Source organism: Sturnus vulgaris, chromosome 5 (assembly GCF_052056855.1).
Source record: "Sturnus vulgaris isolate bStuVul1 chromosome 5, bStuVul1.hap1, whole genome shotgun sequence".
In the NCBI taxonomy this organism is placed as follows: Eukaryota; Metazoa; Chordata; class Aves; order Passeriformes; family Sturnidae; genus Sturnus; species Sturnus vulgaris.
In genome coordinates, this window is record NC_142247.1 from 27,676,461 (window position 1) to 27,700,384 (window position 23,924).

The 23,924-nt window shown below is 44.9% G+C and overlaps 1 protein-coding gene across 1 annotated transcript in view; it reads right to left on the reverse strand.

Annotated features, from left to right (window-relative positions):
• Nucleotides 1-1,890: 1,890 nt before the first annotated feature.
• The window catches only part of GRIN2B (glutamate ionotropic receptor NMDA type subunit 2B), a 221,483-nt gene continuing 199,449 nt past the window's right edge, over nucleotides 1,891-23,924 (reverse strand). The window contains exon 14 of the mRNA XM_014882568.2: nucleotides 1,891-23,542. Within this exon, the coding sequence (XP_014738054.2) occupies nucleotides 21,629-23,542 (1,914 nt within the window). The 3' untranslated portion in view covers nucleotides 1,891-21,628. The remainder of the gene's footprint in view (nucleotides 23,543-23,924) is intronic.

Below are 23,924 nucleotides of genomic sequence, written 5' to 3' on the forward strand. Positions count from 1 at the left end.
TTAAAAGGTATAAAATCTTCCTGTTTTGAAGAGATAAAAGCTCAAAACACTGAAACTTTCAAACCCTTCCTTTCCCCAGCACCTCCAGCCAAGACTTAGTTCTGGCTAGGAAGAGAAATCTAGTGAAATGCCTGCCTGTCTCTGGCACATGAACCCAGGCAAAGAGCAAAAGTTTTGAATAAATTATATGATATTTCATCTAAGTATTGGATGTTAACCAATTTTTATGGCAGTATCCTCAATTTGAGTGGGAATTAATGCAGCTCCATTCCAGACCTGGAAAACTGAATTTTGTTTTCTTAACAAAAAATATCAGGTGCTGGCAGAATTGGCCCAAAAAACACATTTCATTTTTGCATTAAGCCACTGTCAAAAAAAGTAATTATTACCCATCAAAATGATGTTGTTGGAACTCAGAAATATAAGGGTGAGTACCTTACATTAGCACATGGTTTGAGACTAAAAACCCAATATTCACCTTTTTTTTGCCTTCTGGTATCATGAGGGTTACTAGTGCACTAGAGTGGATTTTGAGACTGAGAAGAACCATTGTCACAAGGCTATCCACACAAGCAGCAGCTGAGTCATTTCACTGCAGCAAGCCCAGTGACTTGCTGGGGAAAGGGAACTGGGCAGGTATCTCGAGGGGTGCAGCTGTGACAGTGGAGGCCTGGAGCTGCACCCTTCACTGGCTCTCAGATAATGTTCCACTTCCTTTGGTCATGAACAGCAGAGCAGACATGGGTAATGACTCATTTCTCTCTCCAACTTCATACAAAAACTGAGTACTGAGTCTTTCTCCTCTGTTATTATTGACTTATCTCTTATCATTAGTACTTAACATCTATTTTCAGGATTTTCAATAAGCATGGGCTTGTGTATATATAATCCTTTTTGCCTTTATGTTTACTAGCTGGAGATTTTCTTTCTGTGGTTCACAGTTTTGCTCGCCTCATGAATTATCTTCATTTACTAACATTTAATTTGGGTCAGCTGCTATAAACTTCTTGGCTGAACACTGCATTTCCTGTTCTGAATCTGACTTGGTGCATCTGAGTGTTTCTGCTATGTTCCACACTTTTAATTGCACCCCACAGGTAGTCTAGCATCCTCTGGCTAGCTCAGCTAGTCCATTTTCTTTATTTTTAGCTTCCCTAAAAATAACTGACTGCCCTCTCACCATTAAAGGTGATTCACAGCTCTGTATTTCCAAAACATGTCAGTTCTTAGCATTTCTTTATAAATAACCTCTTGAGCCTTTTCCATGGTTTGGACCAGGGTAACCTCTGCAAAGATCAGCTCCTTCCCTCAACTTTCCTGCAGTCTTGGGGGCTGTGATTGATGGCTGGTGCTGAGATAAGGTGACATCATTGAAGACTTCCCTACCATCTTTGCCACCCCTGTCTTTGCCAGTCCTCTACAGTCTCAATCTGGGCTGTTTTACATAAACAAAGTGCCAAAGCCTTGCCACTTGCTGGCTGACAGGAGGGGTTCAAGGTATCTCCAAAGTCTTACAGGTTGGTTAGCAGTGGTATCAGCAACTTTGTGGTGGCTTTCATCATGCAACCCCCAGAAGTATTTTCAGGCAGTATAAAGGGAGACTCAACCCACTGAGACAATCTCCCCTTCCTGTCTTGGCCCCAGTATTGTTTGTGTTTTGTGAATATGATCGGGCTCCTTCATCCACTCACGCTCATCATCTAACCCCAAGAGTGCAGCCTCAGCCTACAGCTAATAGTGAACACCAGGGCAAGAGATTCTCTCAAGTAATACTGTCATACTAACTTCAACCCATCCCCATTTCAGGCTTTTAAAACATCACTCATGCAGCAAAATTCCCAGGCATTCTCCAAGCTAAGAACAAAATCAATGAAGACGACAAAGAAAATATTCTGATTATGGGTTCCAATTTTTTTAACCCTGATATTCTGTGGTACATTTCTTTATTTTCGAATATAAAGTGACAGAAATAATTTGTTGTTAGAAAAGAGAAAGTATCTTTAACTATTTACAGGTTTTGTACATCACAAAGGTTTTCATGTTTTTGTTGATTTTTCTTCTTTTTTTTTTTCTCCACATCCGTTAAACAATGCTGAACTGGAAATCTCAACAGTTCACAAAAACCCTCTTCCCCAAAAAACAAACCCCAATGAGAAACAAGAGAAATCAAAGGGGAAAAAATTAACTCCTTTCATAGTTCTCTAGGAAATCCATTTGCTTAAATACATATGTTTTTATATTTATAGATAATATTTTTTCAAGTTCAAACACCCAAAATTCAAGAGAGAAAGGGGAAAAAAAACCAAAACAAGTGTCTTCCCCACCCCCCCCTCCAAAATCTGTTGATCCCTGCTTGTCCAAAATCAGAAAGAGTTATTTACAGAAAGAAGAACCAGAGGAGAGTGAGGGTGTAGGAAAGAGGAGGATGAGGTTGTGACGGGTGGAGAAAAGATCGTAGGATTAGGGCCTCGGAGAGGTGAGGCAAGCCTGAGTTCGACCGTGCTTTCCCTTAGGAAGACACTACACTGGGGAAGTGTCCCCAGCGTCCCCTTGCTCCCAGGATCAGTGCAAGGGCGCTGCCTTTCTGGGTCCTGTCTCAGCCCCACGCCAGGTGCTCGGTGTTCATCGCTGCCCTTCTCCCCACACCCTCCCCTGGTCTTCCCAAGCCAGCCCTGGACATCTCCAGCCAAAGGTGTTAGAGGGAGCAGAGGGAGCACCTCCAGGGTCTCTGCTGCACCCAGCTGAGCCCCTTCACACAGATCCATGACTGGCAGCAGTGGTTGCTGCCCCTTTCCCTCCTGCTGGCTCCTTTTGCTGCTCACCCATTTCACTGCCAGGCTCAAGTCACTGAGTGCTCAGCTAAACTTTGTGAACTGTGTGCTCACAGGAGCCTAACTCCAGGTCCATAGGTTCCAGTACATGAAACTCATCCTGCTGCCAGCTAACCTTGGCACTCTCTCCTTCTGTTTCACGACTGCAGGATATTGGCAAGTAACAGGTGCTAAGGAAAGACCTCACAGAAAATCTACCTCTGATCCCCATTCTTCCTTCCCTTCTTGCAATTTCCTGACTTCAGCTGCAACCTGCTGGAAAAGTTCTGCCAGATAAGTCAAATTTTACACTACAGGAAATGAAGTTTATGTTGCAGATGTGAGCCTGCAATTTCCACATGATTTGTGTGTATTATAATGTATTAATCAGGAAACACTATGTAAATGTGTGTAAATGCAGACCACGATCTTAAATCAGTTTTGCATAATGCAAGTAAACAAATTAATCTCCCAATGTGCTTGTAAATGTTAATAAAAACTTGACATTAACCGTTAAGTTAATGTCACTAGATGATAATGTTAGTGGATGAGAAAGCAATGTTATATGTCACGTCTCCTTTAAATGCAAATGAGTAAAATTTACATGTCCAAGAAACGCATGTTCTTGAGAACTCAAATTGCTGTTTGCTGCAAGTCATGTAAGCTCTACTTTATCCGTCAGCAATTTCTTTTTAAAACACTGCCTCCTCCCTGGAGAGAGTAAACCATCCAAAATTAAATGTAAGGAACCCTTGAATATTTGAAGAGTGCCAGTGACTGTGTAAGTAGGAGTATGCATAATTTAAAGGGGTTCTGGCAAGACAGACCTTAAATTCTGGAGCAATTAATTAGGCTGGAAATTGAACTAAGCTGACCTGCAACCCTAGGAAAGCTTTGAAAACAAAAGACTTTTGAAAACAAAAGGAAGCTGGGTCAGCCTCTGTCCAGTTGCATGTTTGTTTGCACTTCAAACCATCCTTCAAGGTTTGAAAACAATGTCCGAGAAGAATTTGGCCAGAAAGTTCAGTCACTATTCAAACAGACCAGGATGCCTTGGATAAAATTCATCAAGAGTTGCCAAGCTGAATGAGCATTTTGCGTGATACAAAGAGGTTCCTGATGAAGCTTCTCCAATGTGACAGTCTGAGGTGTTACTGCACACTGGTGGAACCAAAAAAAAGGAATTATTTTCTATACAATATTTTGACAGTTTCCCTGTAAATGCTGAAAGTTTGTAGCAGCCTGACAAAAGCAGCAAAGAGATGCTCAAGACTACTTGTGAGGAGCACAGTAAGACCTTGATGTGCAAGTTTCCAAGGAAGGGAAATGAGCTGTATTTTGAATCCTATCAGAGCTTCAGCTGAAAGAAATTAGGTCAGCTGGCAGCAGAAGCTGAGCCCTGTGCACTGCACACATCCTCAGAGAGCATTTATAGCCCAGTACCTCTCTGGATTAGGTCCATACATGCACTTTCCCATGCTACCTGTGAAAGTAGAGCTAATTGAAAATGCACAGAGAAATCACAATTTGTGGTTCAGATTCTTTTTGTCCAAGGCTGGGATAAGTTACAGAATCCTCAAGTCTTTGCCCAACTGAGGAAGCAAAATTAAACTGGAAAACAAGAGCAATGCCAGAACAGCAAGATTTCTCACCAAACTCACCTGAAGCAGAAGTTGATTGCCCTGGGCATGCTGTCATCCCTTCATGATTTCCAGATGTATAAGATGAAGAAAACATCCTTCCTGGTACTGAAGTGGCAACTCTGGGGTCTTGTGGCCTGCTCCTGAGTGGATCACAGATTCACCTCCTCACTGCTCCCCTGCCTGTGTAGGAAAACCTAATCCCTTTAGAGCATGGAGGGAATCTCAGTTGGGTGGTATGTGCACCGTGCTGCAAAGAGAAGAGTGTGTCTCTTTCAAATCTTGAAAAGGAACAAAGAAACACAAAAACAACAGGCTGAAACCCTGACTGGCCCTTCACAGTGAGGTCTGTCAACATCCCAAATCACATCTCCCAGCACAAACTTCCTGCACTACTTGTGACTGCATGCCAGGAAGTTACTACATTGCTTTCCCTAAACAGCACTATGAACATAATACCTTTCCAAATGAAAATGCCAGATGTCCTTTTCCTCTGCTCCTAGTCTTTATCCATTCATACTAGACATACCAAGTCACCTGGCTTATCACGTCTGGATGCCTCAATTATTTCCCCTATAAAATGTATGTCTCATTTAACCTCAAGAAAATTAGATGCAAATGCATGCAAGATTTCAGGATATTTGCATAATATATGTAAACTATGGCATCTGTCAATTTACTTGTTAATGTAAATGCTAATATTAACGTATTTCAGTTTAGCATCAAAATTGCAAACCCTTTGAAGTAAGGATTGTGCAGAGTGAAGCATCAAACAGACAAATCTTGTCTGAAAACAGGACCTAAATGGTTTTGATCAATTTTATGTCAGGGTTTCACCCTGCTGGCACAGCATTTCACTTTACTTGCTGCTTCCCAAATTAAGGACTGGTACTGATACAGTCCAACTTCACAGCAACAGTGTTGTTAGGAGAGGTGGAGTCATTTTGATCAACACAAAATTACCCCTGAAGCCACCAGTCACTGCTTGCATTCGATGTGCATCCCCAACCATAACTTTCTGATGAAATCCTGGCCCACATGCTACCTACTTCCCCCTCAGTGACAGGTGCTACTGAGGAGGGAACTTTTGCATCTTCTCAAGGGATCTTCATATCCTCAGCTCAAGTCACTCATACCTCCAGGATGGAGGATGGTAGTTGAGATTAATATCACAATATTTTAGGCTCAAGAGAATTCAATTAATTTACCTCAGTATTAAATACTCCAGCCCCTTCATAAAGAGATTTTAAAAAAGAATAAACATTTCTAGTCTTTTGTAGTGGAAATTTCTAAAGGCATCTGAGCATCTAAGCACTATTGGCTTTCAATAAGATGGGTTTTGATTTAATAAATTTCTTGTGTGCTTCTAAAAATCCTTCCCTACGTGATGCAAACATGGCGAAAGCATTAACTGTTTATTTCTTCCCAACATGCAGTGCTGATGTCTCACATCTGGGCGTGTCTGGTGTGCTCTAGGTCCAGGATGTGTAGCAGAGGGACTTGAACAGAGCCAAGCAAGTGCTAAGTGACTGAGACTCTGGACTCAGGGCTCATCCCTTGAAACCAAGGTGGCAGAGAAATTGATCTTGCCCTCTGTGGCAGGAACTATTCTATTCCCTCAAAATAACCCATATAGAAACATGCCCAGAGGCTGTGTTTGAGCACTAAAGATCTGCATTATTCTACCTCCGTAAAACAATACTCTACCTGGAGAGGCAACAGTCAGAGTTTCCAAGTGAGGGAAGAACCTTCCCTTTCTCCTTTCCAGGAAATTTTCCCTTGGGGACTGGGGAAATATAGAAGGAAGAAACCAATTCCTCCTTTTCTGCTTCAATTCAAGTCTATACACCAGCTTTGAAGGAGAGCACATGGTGTAAGTCACTCAGCATTCCAGTGCGTGTCCACTGCCCAAGGACAAGCACTTACCCTGCAGCTGGCAGGGCTCGGTGTCTTGCCTCCTCAGCAAGGATAACTAATCAAAGAGCCACAGGGACAGGTCCAAAGCGTCATGCTTCTCCAGTTTTAATCTAATGCCTCCGATAAGAAAGCGGCCATGAAGCCCTTACTCCCTGCATGTAAAATAGGGAAGGTCAGCAGGGACAGCAAACTCAGCTGCCACTGCAGCACAGAGAGAGCCCTGAAGTGGCTTGAGGAGGAAGAACATCTGAACTGTTTGTTCCTAAGCAATGTGAAGCTGCAAAGCTAGAAGAGTGGCTGGTTCATTACAACTAGCTCTTTTTCATTCCAAATAGGATGCTTTTACCTGTATCTTAGCACAGCAAGGTTCAGCCTCCAGAGCTGAAAAAGAAATATCTGTGTGCAGGAAAAGACCAGAGCCTGTGGAAGTACCTTCATTACATGGAAAAGTCCTTATGCGTGAAAGGCCCAAGAGAAGCCCTGAAATCGTTTGCTTCAATAAGTAAAGAACTTAGATAATCAGATAATCTCACCCAGGTATGGGAAATACCCTTTTACAGACGCCTTTTCTGTAGTCATTTGTTCAAATGTCAAAAAGACACATTGAATAGCTGTTTTTCACTGGCATAATCTTGGCTTCCTGGTGGATACACAAATCATCTATGAGGACAAACCAACCCAGCAGTGGTCATTAAGAAAGACAGAGATGTTTCAGAGTATCCAAGGCTTGTGTGCTGCAGACCTCCAGACCCCTGCCTTTGCTGTATGTATGTACTGGAAGGAGTTCTGTTCTCCCTCTGGCATGGTTGAATGTCTACCTGAAAGACCTGATATCCGAGCAGTTTGGTGCAGAGACAAGGTGAGCAGAATGAAAGCTGTTCCACTTTGTCATTACGCCCTGTGGGTCTAAGGGAAGATGAGCCTGCTGCTTCACTCCAGGGAAGGGAAGTTGAGCAAGCACAGAGACTGCAGTAGAATGGCCCTTGGCTGAATTTCCAGCAAAGCACATTGCCACAGCCCTGGTTCCAGAGTCTGAGATATTATGCTTGGTAATCCAAATCTTCAGAGCATTCGCCAAGCTTCTGCTTTAACTCTGTTCCACTTCATGGGTCCACCAGTAACAAATACAGAGCTAGTGCCAAATGGTCACAGGTGGAAAATACCATATTCTTGGTAAGGAAGCAACTGGAATCTTCAAGGTACTGGAGCAAAGTAAGATAAACAATATCCCTAAGCTGTGTATAATGATTTCTCTGCCCTCGTAAATCACTGAAGGACACAAAGCAATCTCCCATAAAGGAGCAAGGGCCCTTTTTCTTAACATGCAAGGGCTGGAGGTCACAAGGGCAAAAAGGTAGGGACTAACAGACAGAACAAGTGGGAAGAATGGTAAATAGCCAGATACTCACTGGAGGAACAGACGAGATTTGTAACTAATAATGAGAAAATCTTCATGAAGCAAAGTCTCTTCTTCCCTGTAGGAGTCAAAAAGCAATCACAGATAGTGCATGGCATAGGGATTGGCAACAGGAAGAGACAGGCCAACTAAGACCCACAGAGGCCAAGAAGATGCCTCACAATTTGGTCTTTTTTATGCTAACAGGACTCTCTCCTTCTTTTTTCCACCAAGAGGTAATGTTCCCTTTCATATCTGGCTCAGAATTCAAGAACTCACCAGTCTAGCTGGTCCACCCCATCATTGCCTCCAGGTCCTCCTTGTCTACTTCACCCAAGTCTATATTGACTTGAGCACAAGACAAGATTTTTATCCAGGATTTTTTTTCTGCACACTGCTAGAGGTGTGGCCTAGGCTGATATTGAGACTTGACCATTTTTCAGACTTCTCAGTCAGTACTGAACACAATTTATTTAATAGCTTATTTTAAGCTATGTGGTACACTATTTGCCTCTTCCCTTCCAGCCTACAGCGTAGAAGACACCCAGAACAAAAAGGACAGGAGCAACAGAGAAAGGTCCCCAGCTAACTGGTGGGGCAGTGTTATAAGGATTGTGTGGGAGATGGGAGCACGAGGGAGTGAAGCTGAAATTCATTTGCAGGAGATCTGATTCACTCAGGCACGTGGAATACCTTCAAGGTGGAATGAACAGAGCAATCTACCAACATTCCTTGACCATTCCAGACACCAGCATGTCCTGTCTTCCAGGCAAGAAGGAGTCACAGCATTTGCTGAGGAACCACCTTGACCCACAGCAGGGTGGGGTGAGTGCTAGCACCTCCTCAAAGGCAACGCAGTGCTCCAGCATCTGGAATCAGAGCCCCCAGTGGAGATGAAGAGCACTGATACCTCACCACCTTCAGGAGAGCAGAGAATCACAGCCACCATTTCTAAGAGGATCTAGAATGCTGAGACGACATCCTGTTCTATCTGGAATTTGGAGAGGCAGTCTGCTTCCTTTAATAAACCTGGGGGAAGAGTACATTTTTTTTTAAGAAGGGCACCAATATATCCTGCAAAAGGACACTACCTTATTCTCTTACTCAGAAGGAAATGTGAAGAGCCCCTGGTTTAACACCTACAATTCGGATTACAAGAAAAAGCAGAACTCTTTCAGTCCTTCGTTAATGTCTTAACTCCTTTTTACCTGCCTCCCACTATTGATACCTCAACTACTCAACAATCATAAATCAAGAAGAAAAAAATCATGATGAATGCAACACTCAAAAGCAATTCATGGCCATTTTCAATTTGCCTTTTGGATTTTTGAGTCCTTGGGATTCATTCTGTTCTTATTTTCAAGGTTTTCTTCACAGCAATCAGAGATAAAAAATACCTTTTCATATAAAATGAGTTGTGGTTTTTTTTCCTTTTTTTTTTACATAATCACAAGATTCCAGTTACCAAGATTGAATACCAGGACTGAAGAAAAACATTATGTTTTGTGAATCTCACAGGAAAAGTCATGACTGCAGTATCCCTCTCTCATACACCACTGCTTCTCTCTTCCTTCTTTTCCCTCAGTAACTAAACAAAAACAGCCTTTGCACAGCTTTTATTCTTGATCATTTTATTTTGGTGGTTTTCATGCTACATAAAAATTAGTTTTTATATCAAAAAATTATTCACAATATTTCCAAAATAGTTCAAGTTTTTTTTTTCTTTTTGTGTTTTTTAAATATTTTTAATGTGTTTTTATTTCTTTTTTTTCTTTTTTTTTACTGCAGCTAGGGTTACAAAACATCCCATTTCCTCTCGCCACCACCAATTCACTGTCAGTTCCCTTTTACATTTGCATATGTAAAAAAAAAAAAAAAAGAAAAGAAAAATAACAAAACTTTTTATATCATTTACTTGAGAAATAAAAAGTCATTTGGCACTCATGTCTCTGTGGCTCTGATTTTCACCAGTGAAGTGGCTGGAGGTGGGCGGGTGTGTGTGTGTGTGTGCACACACATATGCATGCATAAAGGGTATGAAGAAGAGGCAAAATCTAGGCAAAGATGGTCTCGGAAGCAGACAGGATATATCTGCTGTGCTCAACAGCCTGATGGGTGGCCAGGTTCACCACAAAGTACCAACAGCTCAAGAGAAGAGGAGGTAGCAGTGTTGGGCAGTAGAAGACTTAGACTAGAGGTGAGTATTTCTTTTTCTTTTGGTTGATAGACCGAGCTTATCAAAGGTGCTCTCCAAAATAAATGTACATTAGTTAGAAAGCAAATACAGCTGAAGTTGACCTGTGCCAGGTCTAGAGACGCTACCTGCCCCAACCCTAGCAGACACAATGGTCCTCCACTGCTGTCCTCAGCCACTTCCAAGTGCCAAAGGATGAAGGTGCTGGGTTTTCCCTTAGGTGTCATGATATTGAGAGCTGGCCAGCTGCCCATGCATCACTTTTAATTCCTACTTCATGGTCTGTGAGACTCTGCTCAGCCTTGAATGATGTTTTCCAAGTTGAGAGTCATTCCTACCCACTTGCAAATAGGTCAAGAGAGGCAAGGCTGAACACATCTGGCCCATTCAGGGTCATTCATTTGTCCCTGTTGCAGACCTATATGCCTGGTTCCTGCTTCAGTGTGGGAAGGACTGTGCAGGAGTCAGTGAGCCATCTTCCCCTGCCTGCCCTCCAGCCTGATCCACAACCCACACATACCAGAGGATGAGCTGCTGTGGATGACCATTCCCTTTGGGTCAGTCCCCTCTGCTACAGGGGTCTTGTCCCAAGAATGGCCATGGAAACTACCAATTCTATCCTCACCTGGACAATCTTGCATGGCTTCAGAAGGGCAGGACTCAAGGGTCAGACAGGCTCCCTGCCTTGCAGCAGCCTTTGGTGCAATGGCCAAAGAGAAACGTTTTAGTATTTTTAAGGGGAAAAAAAAAAAAAAAAAAGAGAAAAAATTTAAAGGAAGGAAAGAGAGGGAGTACCAAAAAAAAACCCCCAAACCCCCGCAACTACAACAAAAATTTCCAAAGCCCACTTGTGCAACAATTAAATATTTTGTCTTCTGTGACTCCACAGGGAAGTCAGTGAAAAGCTACTTCCCAAAAGGCTGCTGCCTCCACTATATACCAGCCCTCACCTCCAATTACAGATGGTGCTTTGGTCACTGGCAAAGAGACGTTTCAAGATAGCCCTGCCATTCAGGAAAAACAGGTACAAAGGAAAGACCCCAAATAGAGCTGAACCATACAAACAATAACCGCACAGAACTGAGGTCTCGGAAAGTTGTATTGCTGAAAACACCTCCCTGCGCCCACTAAAAGGACTGTATAAACAAACAAACAAACATACAAAATAAAACAACAGCTAAACAATAAACCTTTTTTCCCCCCCCATGTTAGAAATTTTGAAAATGCAAAGCTAAAAAGAGCAGTTTGCTGTGTTTCTGACCACAGGTCAGAGACAGCCTGCTCCAAAGATAGGAAAAGCAACCAGACAGGCAAAGAGGCCTCCAAAGCTAGCAGCTTTCTGTGCTAACCTTCACACTGACTGCTGCCCAGTGGGAAGGTCATTTCCTACAGCACCTCTTGAAGGCTCCAGCTTGCTAGGAGCTTTTAGGTGTATAGCATGTTGATAATAGCAATAATATCTAAAATACACACACGCACGTGTACAAGCATTCACACACATATATCTTCTCTTCCATAAAAGACAAACCTGGCAGAGCACAGGATACATTCGATGGAGAGGAAAGAGCAGCTGGACATGGAAGAAAGCAGAGGAGGCGGATGAAAGTGGTCTGATAGAATGAGTCATTGGAGACCACAGATTATTTTCTTACTTTTCATATATATAAAGAAAAAGAAACCATCAAAGAGGCCCAGTGACACCAGCATTAAAGAGCTGGTTAAGCAGACTTAAGATAGGCTAAATGATGAGAGCCCTAGCCCCTAGTTGCTCCTTCCTCGTCTGACTAATCATGGCATCTCTTCATTGGGTCCTGATTGTCTTTTCTGGCTGCTGACAGAGGACAGCAGTGTCTTGTTCAGCACTGTGGCCAGTTAAAGTGCTGTGCTGGTTGGCACTGTAGGGCACTCCCAGCAGGTCATCCTCTCTGGTGCTAGCAGTGTTGTGATCTCTCCTGGAAATGAATGGGATGAAGAATGGCTGCAGAAAGTTTACTCCCTTCTACTCTCCCTTTTCACTGTCCCCTCTGGAGCAATGGAACCCTTCCAGAGTGTGGGATTTGCAAGCTCCCTACTCAGCTCCAAGCAGCAAAAGTGATGTTCTTCCAAGTAATGGCATGGGAGACCAATTAACCTCAGCTCAGCTTTTTCCTGTGTCTATCTGACACAAGAGCAATAAAAGACAGGCTATTGTTTTCGTGCAAGTGGAATTTCAGTGCTTGCATTGCCCTAGGAGGCAGCAAAATGAATAGCAAGGGAGTCTCTTGTTACAGTCACAGATCAGATTGACCAGATCTCTCCCAAAAGGCCTTACCAGTCAGTGTGTGATTGTCTTCCTGCTCCACCTACCAGTTAAGGCCAAAGTAGGTAATGAGTGTGGCACAATGGTTTGGAAATGTGGCAAGGTGGATGAAGCACAGAAGTGAATGAACACATGGAATGGGTTTCTGGTGCTGTAGTCAAACCCTCTACAGGGGTCTGCATCCCAGCCTCATCAGTGATTCAGAGCTGGTCCCCCTGGAATCCAAAAAAGCAGCCATGCCAGGGTGTACCAGGAAGGAACAAGAGTGTTGCCAATTTACCTGCAGGTACCCATCATCTGGCATTAGCAGCACACGGCTCCCATCACTTTTGTCTCAGCTCAAACACATGCGTACAAACACCTAAGCACACACACAGTGGCACCACACGTACAGATGTGTGCAGGCTGCATAAATACACATACCAACATGAACCCTCCCCTGCCCCCCACAGCTAGACACGTGCAAGAAATACAGACAAGTAGCAACAGGCATGCAACATACACGTGGTGATCCCAAGCAGAGGGAACCCCTCTAAGCTATGTTCAAGCATGGTAGGTTCCGGGGAGATGAATCCTGGCAAAATACACTGCAGGAAGAGGCCTGCACAAGGAAGAGAATCCAAAAAAGCCATTCCAGACATCTAAACCCCTAAGTAGCTATTCCGAAAGTTCCTTGAATTTCACAGGAGTTTAGCTGCCTGTGAAGATGGGTCTGGCTCAAAGGCCTGGAAGGAAAGCAGAGGGAGAAAGTACAAAAATTGAATCTTATCCCCTTGATTGATTTTTGTCTGTTCAGGGACAGGTATAACCTTTTTCTGGTTGACATGGGACTTACCAGCCAGTGCCCAAGGGCCTAGAGAGAAGTCTCATGTAATGGATTTATTCTCTCTGGACACCCAGCAAATTATGCTGTACTTTTGGCACATTGAATAAGCAAAGGAAACACAGCAAGGGGCCTCGTGATGTTCAGAAAGGTAACTCACTATTGGGCCATAAATTAATCTATGGGATGTACTCCCAAGGAGATACCTACCCGTATCATTGCAGTAGCACTAAATGGGCCAGCATTTCAACTCCACCTATGTTTAGAATTCTGCCAGGAGTCACTCAAATGTACAAACGTCCTCCCAGACTTACAGGTATTTGTAGCCATGTATTCACAGGTGCACAGACCTCTGTGGACCCTGCTGGGACAGTTATGCCAACATCAGAGCAAGGGTACATCAGAAACCTGACTATCCTCCTCACACCTGTGAGCAGAGATCCATTCCCAGGTGGCTGTGGTGGTTTTTCTCACACAGAAATCAGAAACACAGGCCTGCAATGGAATGGCAGGTTGAGGAAGAGTTAGCTGCAGCTGGGAGAAGATTGCTGCTCTGAATAACCTCTGGCCATGCTGACCTTCACATTGCTCCCTGCACTGCCTGTGTATTTCCAAACAACTACACTGCACACACAGAGACTGACTGGCCCTTTCTCACTGTGGCCAGCAGACCCTTGTGTCTTCAGGGATAAGCAGCCAGTGCCAGGGATACTGAGGATGGTAGGTTGATGGACATTCATTAAGGAACAATGTAAATTGTCAAAAAAGGAAGGAAGAAGATGTCTTGGCATCTTCCTAGAGCCTCTACAAGTCTCACATTGGCTCTCTCCATGCTTATTCACCATCCTATCACTCTTCTTACTGCTATGACATCAGACCACAAACTCTAGCAGATAATGCCAAATACCAGCTTATACTGACTTGTCAGACAGAATGGGACCAAATACTACTGGGCACTCACTCCCAGGTCTGCAACACAGCAGAACTTCACACAGGTCTTTAGAAGCCTCTAAGCAATAAAGGAAGTACCCTGTGCTTTTAAAAGATAGCATACTTCTCTCCAGCAGTCTTGCTTTATTCACACAGAGTAAAAGCAAAGAAACTGTACTGATCCCAATACAGGTCAACCTAGAGTGGATAAAAATTGTATCTCTCCCTGCTACAAATTTATCAGTCAGCCATCAAGGAAAGAAATTATGTTCTTTCTCTGGGCTTTCTTGGAAAATACAAAATCACTGCTCCCTTGCATGGGCAAATTTGCCATACTGATGATTTCTTATTTCTTGAGTGTGCAAGAGCAGAACACTATCTCAGTGGGCACGACAGAGAAGTCAAAAATAGCTACAAAATATCCTCTTCTAAAAATCTGGTCATGGCTAGAATTTTCCAGGAGAGAAGAAGTGGATGCCTGCCTTCACTCATCTTCTACACAGCATTGCACAGGCTAGTGAAGACAACAGAGCAGCAAGAGAGTAGTAAGAGAAGGAGAGTGGGCAAACAGCCAGCATAAGTAATTCTGAGGGAAGAGGCATCGAGATGAAATTGAAGAATTGGTGTAAAATGGGAAAGTAGATAAGAGGCCAGGGAGATGAAGCAGTAAGCTGCTGGAGAGATCAAAACACCTGAAAATGAGGTTCTGCTAAGAGGAAGGACAAAGAGCAGAGGAAATAAAGTGATCAAGAATGGCACAGAGGGTCTGAGACCATGCTGCCTCCCCTTTCACTGGTACTGGAAAGACCGCAAAAAGAGGGAGAAGAAAGAGTTGGCCAGGAAAGGAAGGCCCATAGGGAGATCCCTGTAATCCACAGTAACAAATGCACCCTGCTGACATCCCAGGGAGAAGACAATGGGGACCAAGGAAGAGGAAGTAATCAAAGAGCAAAGCACATAGAGAAGGAAACAGCCTTGTGCCTCACACAAACAGTCCCTAGCAATCAACACGGCTTTTATTACAGGAAATTATTAACACCCTCCGCTACCCACCACCCCTTACCAATCCCAAACCTCCCCTCTCTGGGGACCCTTTCTTGGCACACACATATAACATCCAGATAAACTTTCCGAACCAGCAAAAGCAACCACTGAAACAACTTCAAACACCACAGACCAATAAAACCACAATTTAGAAGTTAACTTTCCCAACCCCCCCCATGCCATTATTTAATAAGGAAATACTGTACAGATATAAAACCCACCCTTTTCCCAACCTGAATATAATTGCTTGAGCTAGTTTCTGTACATATATACACGTGTATTTACACAGTAATGCTGCAGTCAAGAAAGCAGATGATGTAAAAGTCACAAAGTGAATACATAAATTAAATAACTACCAGCAGAACATCAGGAAAGGTCACGCTGTTCCTACTTGGCAAAAATGTGTTGTGGGACAGAGTCATTAAGTGTACTGCAATGTACTCTGTGGTGTGTGTGTGTGTGTGTGTACATACATGCAGGCAAACCTCACAGCTTCCTGCTGTCTCAGGTTTGTTCATGTATGTCTCGTATATGTGTGCATGCCCAGAGGAACCCCTGTTCCACAGCATGGAATTATTTTCAGACCTGTTGGAGTGTATACCAGTGCTTGCTGTGAACCTTTAATGGCAGGAAGCCGGGAGGTTACGAGATCTGAACTACTAACACATCACAGAGATCCTTCTTTACCTCAGCACTTAGGGGAACTGTACCCTTGACATTGGCAGACATGAGTCCTGCTCTCTGCAATATGGTTTCACTGTCTTTTTCTCTACACAAGCAAGTTAATACTGTGTCAGTTTTGTTGTCAGCAATGGCAGAAGGGTGCCAGAACTCACTCAAATGGCATGGCTAGAGAGGATTTGGGGAATCTCAAGAAAAAGAAAAAAAAAACTGAAAGCCAATTGCAAAGTGGTTTTCATTGTTGCTGTTCTAGTGGCAGACACCCAGGTTTGTCTGCAGTCAGCCCCAGGAAGGTCCAGAGGGCCCATGATGAAGATGAAGCAATAGTACTTATATTGCCAGTGAGACACTCGGCACCCCAGTTTGCCTTTGATGGGGAGGAGAGAGGAAGCCACAGGGAAGTGTAGGCAAATGCAGCGAGGGTCTATGGCTTGGAAATCTATTTGGCTGCAAATTGAAAATAAGCCCTTGTGGGGACAACAATCAGGTCCCACTAGTTACTATCTCAATGTAACTACCTGCAGCATCCAGCAGCATGGTAGGTGTGTTCCAGGTGGACACGCCAGGTGTGTTCAGCAGCAGGGAAGCACTTATGGGAAAGAGTGGGTGCAGATGGGGATTGTGGCTTGGAGTCTGTCCCCATTTGTTGCCAGCAATTTGGTTCCTTTCTCACACACAGCTCCCAAGGGCTCCTGTGGTGACCAGGCCTATGCCACAGAAGGGAAGCATAACTGGACCCTACCCTTTGCCAGCTTGGATTGAGAAGAAAGGGTGAAGTGCAATTCCACAGAGCAAGGGCACAGAGGGTCAGAACAAAGTCTTTCATCAACACTCCCGATCTTTATCTGCTTCCATTTTCCCTTTCTTTTTGGCAACCAAAAATGCGTGGGGAAGTGCAACCTCCCACCCTTCTCCATGAGAAGGGCTCATCAAAGGTTGCTTGACTGGAGTGGAGGATGTGTGAAAGGCCTAAGTCTGATCATTGGCTGTGTTCCCAGGCTTGCTTCCATCTGTTGATAAGCAATGGAGGTGGGAGGATATGCCATATTTGATAGAAAGCTCTAAAGCAAAGACTTGCCTATGAAGATCCCTGAGGTTTCTCTGATTACTCCAACCTGTCACCACCGTCATATCAATTCTTCATCTCCCCCTCTCTCTTTTGCTGGCGATTTTGCTGTGTGCAACAGCCTGATCTGAATGTACAAAAGGGCACTATTCAAGATGGATGCTAGTGTCTTCTGAGGGTGAGGAGCTCAACATCAGCAGACATTGCTGAAGAAGAGCCCCATCCTGGCAACTCTTAACCCCTCCATCAAATCCTTTGCAACATCACAAAGGAACCTTCCTCCCCCCATATGCCGGAAATTGAAGTATCAGTTCCCTACAGGTGAAGTTCTTACTTTGATATTGCTGAGCATTTTGAACCCACTGGGGTTCTCACCTGGAGAGTTCTGACAATGCATGCTGGATTTCAGAGAGAATGGGATTTTTTGTTGTTGTTGTTGTTGAGGTGGGGACGGTGTGCTTCATTGTCTCAACTGACAACAAGTTCTGACTGCAGGTTTTCTTGTCTACTTAGGATGTGACATTGCAAGTTCTGATACTGCCCTCACTGGGAGGTGTGATGGGAGACAGAGAACTACTACACCAGCCTGTGTTGTGTTGCACTACAGTAAAAAGCTGGTGTGAATACTCCAACAAGGTTTATGATGTGGAGATCCATGGCTGCAAGTTCTACCTGCCAGTTGCTTTCCACTGTGTATGGCACATTTCTGATATTTTTTGCATATCTCCTCCATCTCCTTCATAGACATCCTCCTTCGGCTGAGTATATACACTCCAGTATCACTTCAGAAGAACATGGCTCATGAAAATACCTCTCAGAGAGCCATGCCTCTGGCTAGAAGTGAGGAGGTAAATGTCAGAAACATTGCCAAAGGAGCCTAATCTTTCCTGGGAGGCTGTCTGCAAATATTCAGTAGAGGTCACCGACTGTAGAGGACACAATGGTTTTTGCTCAGTATTCTTGTGTGCAGAAAACTTCAGAGAGAGGAAATGTTCCCAGCCACTGCCCAAGAAAATACTGGTGTTTCTACAGCAGAGAGAGAGAAATGGTAAGGCAGGGGATGTGGAGTTTTGTCAGGCTCTGGTATGAAATCCCATTCTTTTCTGGACAGGTAATAAACAGCACATGGGTGGTTTTCTAGTATAGACAACACCTGCTGCTAATATTACCTGTTTGATTCACTTGAATACTTACAATGAAAATACACCAAATCTAAAATTCTAAATATATAATCAGAGTTTAATAACATCATTGATTTATTTTCTTGATTATGAATTACACCCTCCCCCCTCCCACCCCTTCCCCTTCATCTCTGTCCCAAAACTTGTTGACCTGTCAGAACTAAAATAAACAAAGCAACCAGAAAAGATCACTTATAGGAGAAAGGATTAACCTGATGGACACGTGGCCTAATATATTATGGGAGAAGGCAAAATACCAGACTCCTGTGGTTAGACCAGTGGTTCAGTCCAGAATTTTCAGTTCTTCTTTTCTGGTTGCCCTAGAGCATTCATTTGAGTGGTTTGTGGCACAGTTAATATTTGCAGAGCACTCGGAGTGTTAACAGTGCTACAACAGTAAGAATACTAGATAATGATTTTGGCAAACTGTCATTTGCCGATCAGTGGAACAAGGGACAGACCAGTTCGGAGAAAATACGAACCAACTTTCAACCCGGAACACAAAAATCAGAACCTTTAAGAAGAGATTTGAAAAAAGTTCCATTAACTTCTTTTTGGTTTGTTTTCAGCTTAATTTCCCTGCAGAGCCACCCTCCAGGTTTCCTCGTTCCAGGTGGGGAGGGACAGAAAAGTACCGAGATAACCACCAAAGAGATTAGCTGCCCTCGTCAGCTGTCAAGCTTCCCAACCCCAAGCCCTTAGGAAATACCAGAAATTATCACGAGCTTTCCCAGGTCCAAGATTTCTAAACCAAAGTAGCATTGGAGAAGTCTCTTAATGTCAAAGTGATGGTCCAACCTGAGTGGCCAACTTGATGGTTCACCCCACCACTATCAAGACAGTGTAGTGCCTTGAGGCCCAAACTCCACAGAGAGATGCTGGTACAGAGAGTTTATATGCAAAAAGGAATTGGGGGTGTTCCCATCAAAACATGAAACCCTGCTGGCAAGGCTTGAAGTGACGTTCCGGCGTCTTCCATTCATGAAGATAAAGGTGACAGGGCAATACAGGGGGCCTCAGGGGAACACAACACACATGGGTTTCTCTCTCTCTCTCTCTCTTTTTTTTTTTTCCTCATTCATACGGCCTCGACCTGCGTAAACCGCCTCCAAAAATGCAGCCTGAAAAGTCATAGAAAACAAACAGAATGGAAACAAACTTCCCCTCCCTCCCACCCCACGACCTGAATATTCACGAGAAGAGAAACACCAATTTATACAAAAACGCAATAAAAAAGAAATATTTACAAATGAAAGGAACGCCTTCTTGGTGGCCGCTATCAGAGGTGTCTGACAAGCTGCCATGTGTTCTGGATTGCAGATCGCTCTGTTAATTTGTTTGGTTTCTTTTTTTTCTCTTTTCTTTTCCTTTTTGTCCTTGTAATGAGAGAAGAGGGAAAGAGTAAGAAGTTCCCTTACCCCAAAGACTAGGGGAGGCATCACAAAGACTCTTCCCCTCTTTCCTCCTTAATTTCTTCAGTGAAATATAAGAAAATATTCCCCTCACCAACCCTGCCCACCCTCTCCTCACACACTTTGACTTTACAGGTAAATCCCACCCTCCCCCCGCCTCAGCTTAAAAAATAAATAAAATAAATAGGTAAATAAATAAAAGGCCTTCTGTTGGCTTAAAAAGAGAACGATAAGATAAAATCAACCATGGTGTGGTGAGGAATGTGAGAGAGGTGGCTTTCAGCTCCAAGAAATGTGGCTTGTAAAGAGGGGCTGCCATCTCCCTTCGGAGTCAATCCTCAGAAGTGTCCTTATGCTCTCAGCACAGGACTCTCTCAACTCTTCACCTGGTGAGCCATGGTGATTGATACACTGGGACAGACCCAGGATAAGCCATAGAGACTTTGCCATATCTCTCAGGATGGGAGAGGTCGGTCCACACCCCCACCTCAGGAGATAGATGACATATGAGAGGTGTGTTCAGCTTCTCACTCCTACCATTGCTCCTTTTCCTTTAGTTTAACTTGCGTCTAAAATAATACAACGGAAAGAAAAAACACTCTTATTGATACTAAGTGCACCAGGAAAGCTGTCACTACAACTGCAGGGATGGGAAACCCTAGGCTATTCCAGCTTTACACCTGTGCTAGTATCTCTCTCTTTCACACAGAGGCACACGCAACATGTACACGCACATCTCAGCTTTGCACACCTTCAGTCGTCAGCACAAGTTTCTGTGCTCTCTGGCATTTATTCAAGCACATCCCTTCCCGGGAAGACAAGCTGTGTTCTTCCTCTGTACATTCAATAGTAAATATACATATGTATTTCCCATGGGTGCATACACCCTCCTCCCATTTCCACATGTGCAAGGAGGCATTGAAACAGTCCACCAGCACCACTGCCACCACACGCACCCTTCTATGGCATTTCTTTTTTCCTTTTCCAGCATTGGCAGAGGGCACCCTATTCTTTTTGTTCCAACCTGCTGGCCTTGCTGAAAGGACATGCCAAAATGGGTTTGATGTCCCCTGAAGTGACAGTGAAAAACTCCCCACCTTTCCCTACTCTTAAGCTCTGTTCTACTGTGTTTGTTCTCCAGACACCTCATAGGATAGTGGGTTTATTTTGCTTTCTTCACAGACATTTCAAGTATAAAGTTATCGTATATACTCACATATAGGCAAACCTATACTCTATACTGCTCCCACCCTTGAAGAATGTCAGAACTAGTGAGCAGCTCACAGCTAACAAACCAACCCTGTTCCTCTTTCCTCAAATCCTTCTTATTTCAGTGCAAACCAGCATCTTTTGTCTGAGTTTCAGAAACCAACCCTGGAGACAGGAATGCTGTTGATCAGCTTCCTCAAACTCAGACTCCGTTTCTTTTCTCGCTCTCCCACTGGTCTGACATAGATTCAATGGCTGTAATAGCCATAGTGAAACCACTAGCCTGACCTGCAGACAAATCTTCTCTCCCTCCCTCCACACCCCCCAGCAGACAATTCAAAATTTTAGCGTAAAATTTCTCAGCATATACGCAAATATATATATATATATATATTTCAGCCCTAAACCCCCATAGTCTTCACAAAATAATGTAACAAGAACCTCAATATAGCTAACATGTAAGTGCATCATCAAGTTAGTCTTGTTATTCTCCCTTCACTTTCTCCACGTCAAACACTATTCTTTTCTAGGCAGTTTTAGGAAGAGTTGCCTGAGCAAGCATGTTTTCCTGCATGCCCATTACACTGCTGCTGCTGCCTCCTCCTACCACACACACACATAGACATGTGCACACATGCCTTTCCCTGCTGGGAGCCAGCAGAAGTGAACACTAAAGTCACTGCTGCTCCTCCTCAGCCCACCCCTTCCCTGCCTTTTTCTCTGCTTCCTGAAACCACGAGCAAGGATATCCAACTCCGACATCACTGTAAAGTGCAATGGCCAGGAATGGAGGAGAATGGGAGGAGCGAGAACATGGAAAAAGAGATAAAACGGGAGGCTTGGGAAAGGAGGAAGAAGAGGGGAAACCAAAGAGGTGGCACTTGTCACCAGTGCTGCACTACTCACAACTCCAGTATCCCACAAACTACGGATGACTCAGGAGAGTAGCTGATGGGATTGTTCCCACCCCCCCCTCCCATGCTCCACATACATCCCCAGTCCCTCCCCACGCTCTTCCCCTCTCACTCAAACATCAGACTCAATACTGGAGAGTTTCTCATAAACATGCCCGTTGCTGGAGCCATTGAAAGCCCTGGGGTTTTTGTTGTTAGGCACACAGGGGTTGGACTGGTTCCCTATACAGATGTCCTTCTGGAAACGGGCTGGCACAGCCCCATGAAGGGCTGAGACCACCGGCTTGTTGGTGGTGACAATGGCTCGGAAGTCTGGCCTGGCTTTGGGCCCTCCTGCCACCACAGGCTGCCTGAAGAAATAAGATTTGCTGCCGTGGAGCAAGCATTGGTCATCCCCAAAAGTGGGGATGAAAGGGTTTTGGGTGACCCGGTCGGGGTAGAGTGACTTGCTGAGCATGTAGCCCCCACTGCTGCCGGGGTTGTTGTGGTGGTGGTAGCTGGTGGCGGGCACTGAGGACTTGTTGTTGGCAAAGGTGGTCTCACTGGCTGGCATCTCAAACATGTGGGCGTAGGGGCTCCCCTCCAAAAAGCGGCCCTTGTCCTTGAGGCTGACGCTGCGGGGGGCCAGGGCTGAGTCATCCTTCTGCAGGTCCACAAAGGTGTCATAGGAGTGCTGCCGGCGGAGTTTGTTGCGGTTCTTCTTCTGCACCTTAGAGGCAGAATTGGAAGGGCTCTGAGGATATTTGGAGGAGGAGGTGGCACTGGTGGCCACGGGCACAGGGGCAGGTGGCTGGTCCAGCTCTTGGAGCGAGTTGTCCTCACTGATGTCATACAGGTTGCCCGCTTTCTTGCAAGCCTCACAGCGGATGCAGGCCTGGCGGGTGGAGTTCTGCCCCACCGTTGATGGCGTGTAGTTGTGCAGCTTAGAAGGGCAACTGCGGCAGAAATTAGCCCCGGTCCGGTCTTCCCAGTCTAGATTGGTCAGGTTCTTCTCCCACGGCGCTGGGACTCCACTCACAACGCCATGCTTGTGCTCATTGCTTGCACCAAACTCGCCTGAGCCATGTTTGTGATGGGCCCTGTTAGTGCAGGATCCACCTCCTCCTCCTCCTCCTCCCGTGTCACGCTTAAACTCATCTCCCCGTTCTTTGTAGATATCCGTCAGGTCCACGTGCTCCCAGTGCGGTGAGTTCTCCTTGGGCCGAAACTGGTCAAGGTAGAAGTCCCGTAGCCCTTCCTTGTCCCTGAAGTAGCGCTTGTGGTCAGGTGAGCGGGGTGGGCGCCGGCGGTAGGCCAGCTCTATCTCATCAAATTCCCTCCGGGACTTGGCAGAGGCTGGGCGCTTCTTCAGGCTGTCCTTGTACTGCTGCTTCCGCCTCTTGGCTGCATTGCCCTCAATGTTGCCGTAGGTGACCGTGTGGGTGGAAATGTCAGAGACATCCGAGCGGATCAGGTCATCGTGGGTCCCACTGCCCCCGTAACGGTCACTCTTGAAGGAGAACTTGCCATAAAGGTCACCCAGCTGGCTGTGCTTGGCAGGGGGTAACCCCAGGTCCAAGGGCTTCTTCCCGATGGAGCGTGACTGGGCATTGAAAGGCGGGTTGTCACAGTCATAGAGCCCGTCAATGGAGCTGGTGCTGCCGATGCTATGGGGGCGGTGGTGGTGGTGGTAGTGGTCCTGATACACATTGCTGTCCTTCAGCTGGAGATTGCCAAAGGTCCTTTCCACCTCACTAATATAGTCACTAAAGAGGTTCTCCTCACAGGGGGGGTTGTTGTAGGATTTGCAGTCTGAGTGGGTGAAGCTGCGGCGGTGCTCAGAGATGTCGTAGACGGATGACTCGCGGCGGATAAAGTCCAGGGCACTCTGTGGTGAGCCGTTGACCCCTGACAGGTTGGCCATGTTCTTGGCTGTCCGAAGCAGGCGGAGGATGTTGGAATGGGTGTTGTTCATAGTTGCTGTGGGGGAGTTCATTGCTGACTGGCGTTCTTCAATGGCCACGCCATGGATGCAGCTGTAGATACCCTGAAATGAGAGAAAGCAAGGAGGTGAGTGGTCCTGCAAAGAATACACAGAGGGAGACCTGAACTGGGAAGCATCAAGAGTCTGTTCCTGTAGGATAGAAGGGCCTATCAACCTTCCATCATGAAGCATAATCAAATCAAATGAAATCAGATCTGCTCTACCAACCCTTGCTGTTCTGACCCTCTTTCTTGATCCTCACATTTTTCTTTTCTCTCCATTCCTCTTCCTCTGCTTTGTTTCAAGCTGTATCTCCAGGATCCAGGAATGCCTGCTTGCATTCTGTAAGAGTTAGCCAAATCTAGTAGGTATAACATGGAATTGCAAATGGGGACAATAATATCCTTGGGAATAAAAGAATCAAGGCAAATGATTCTGTGTGGAT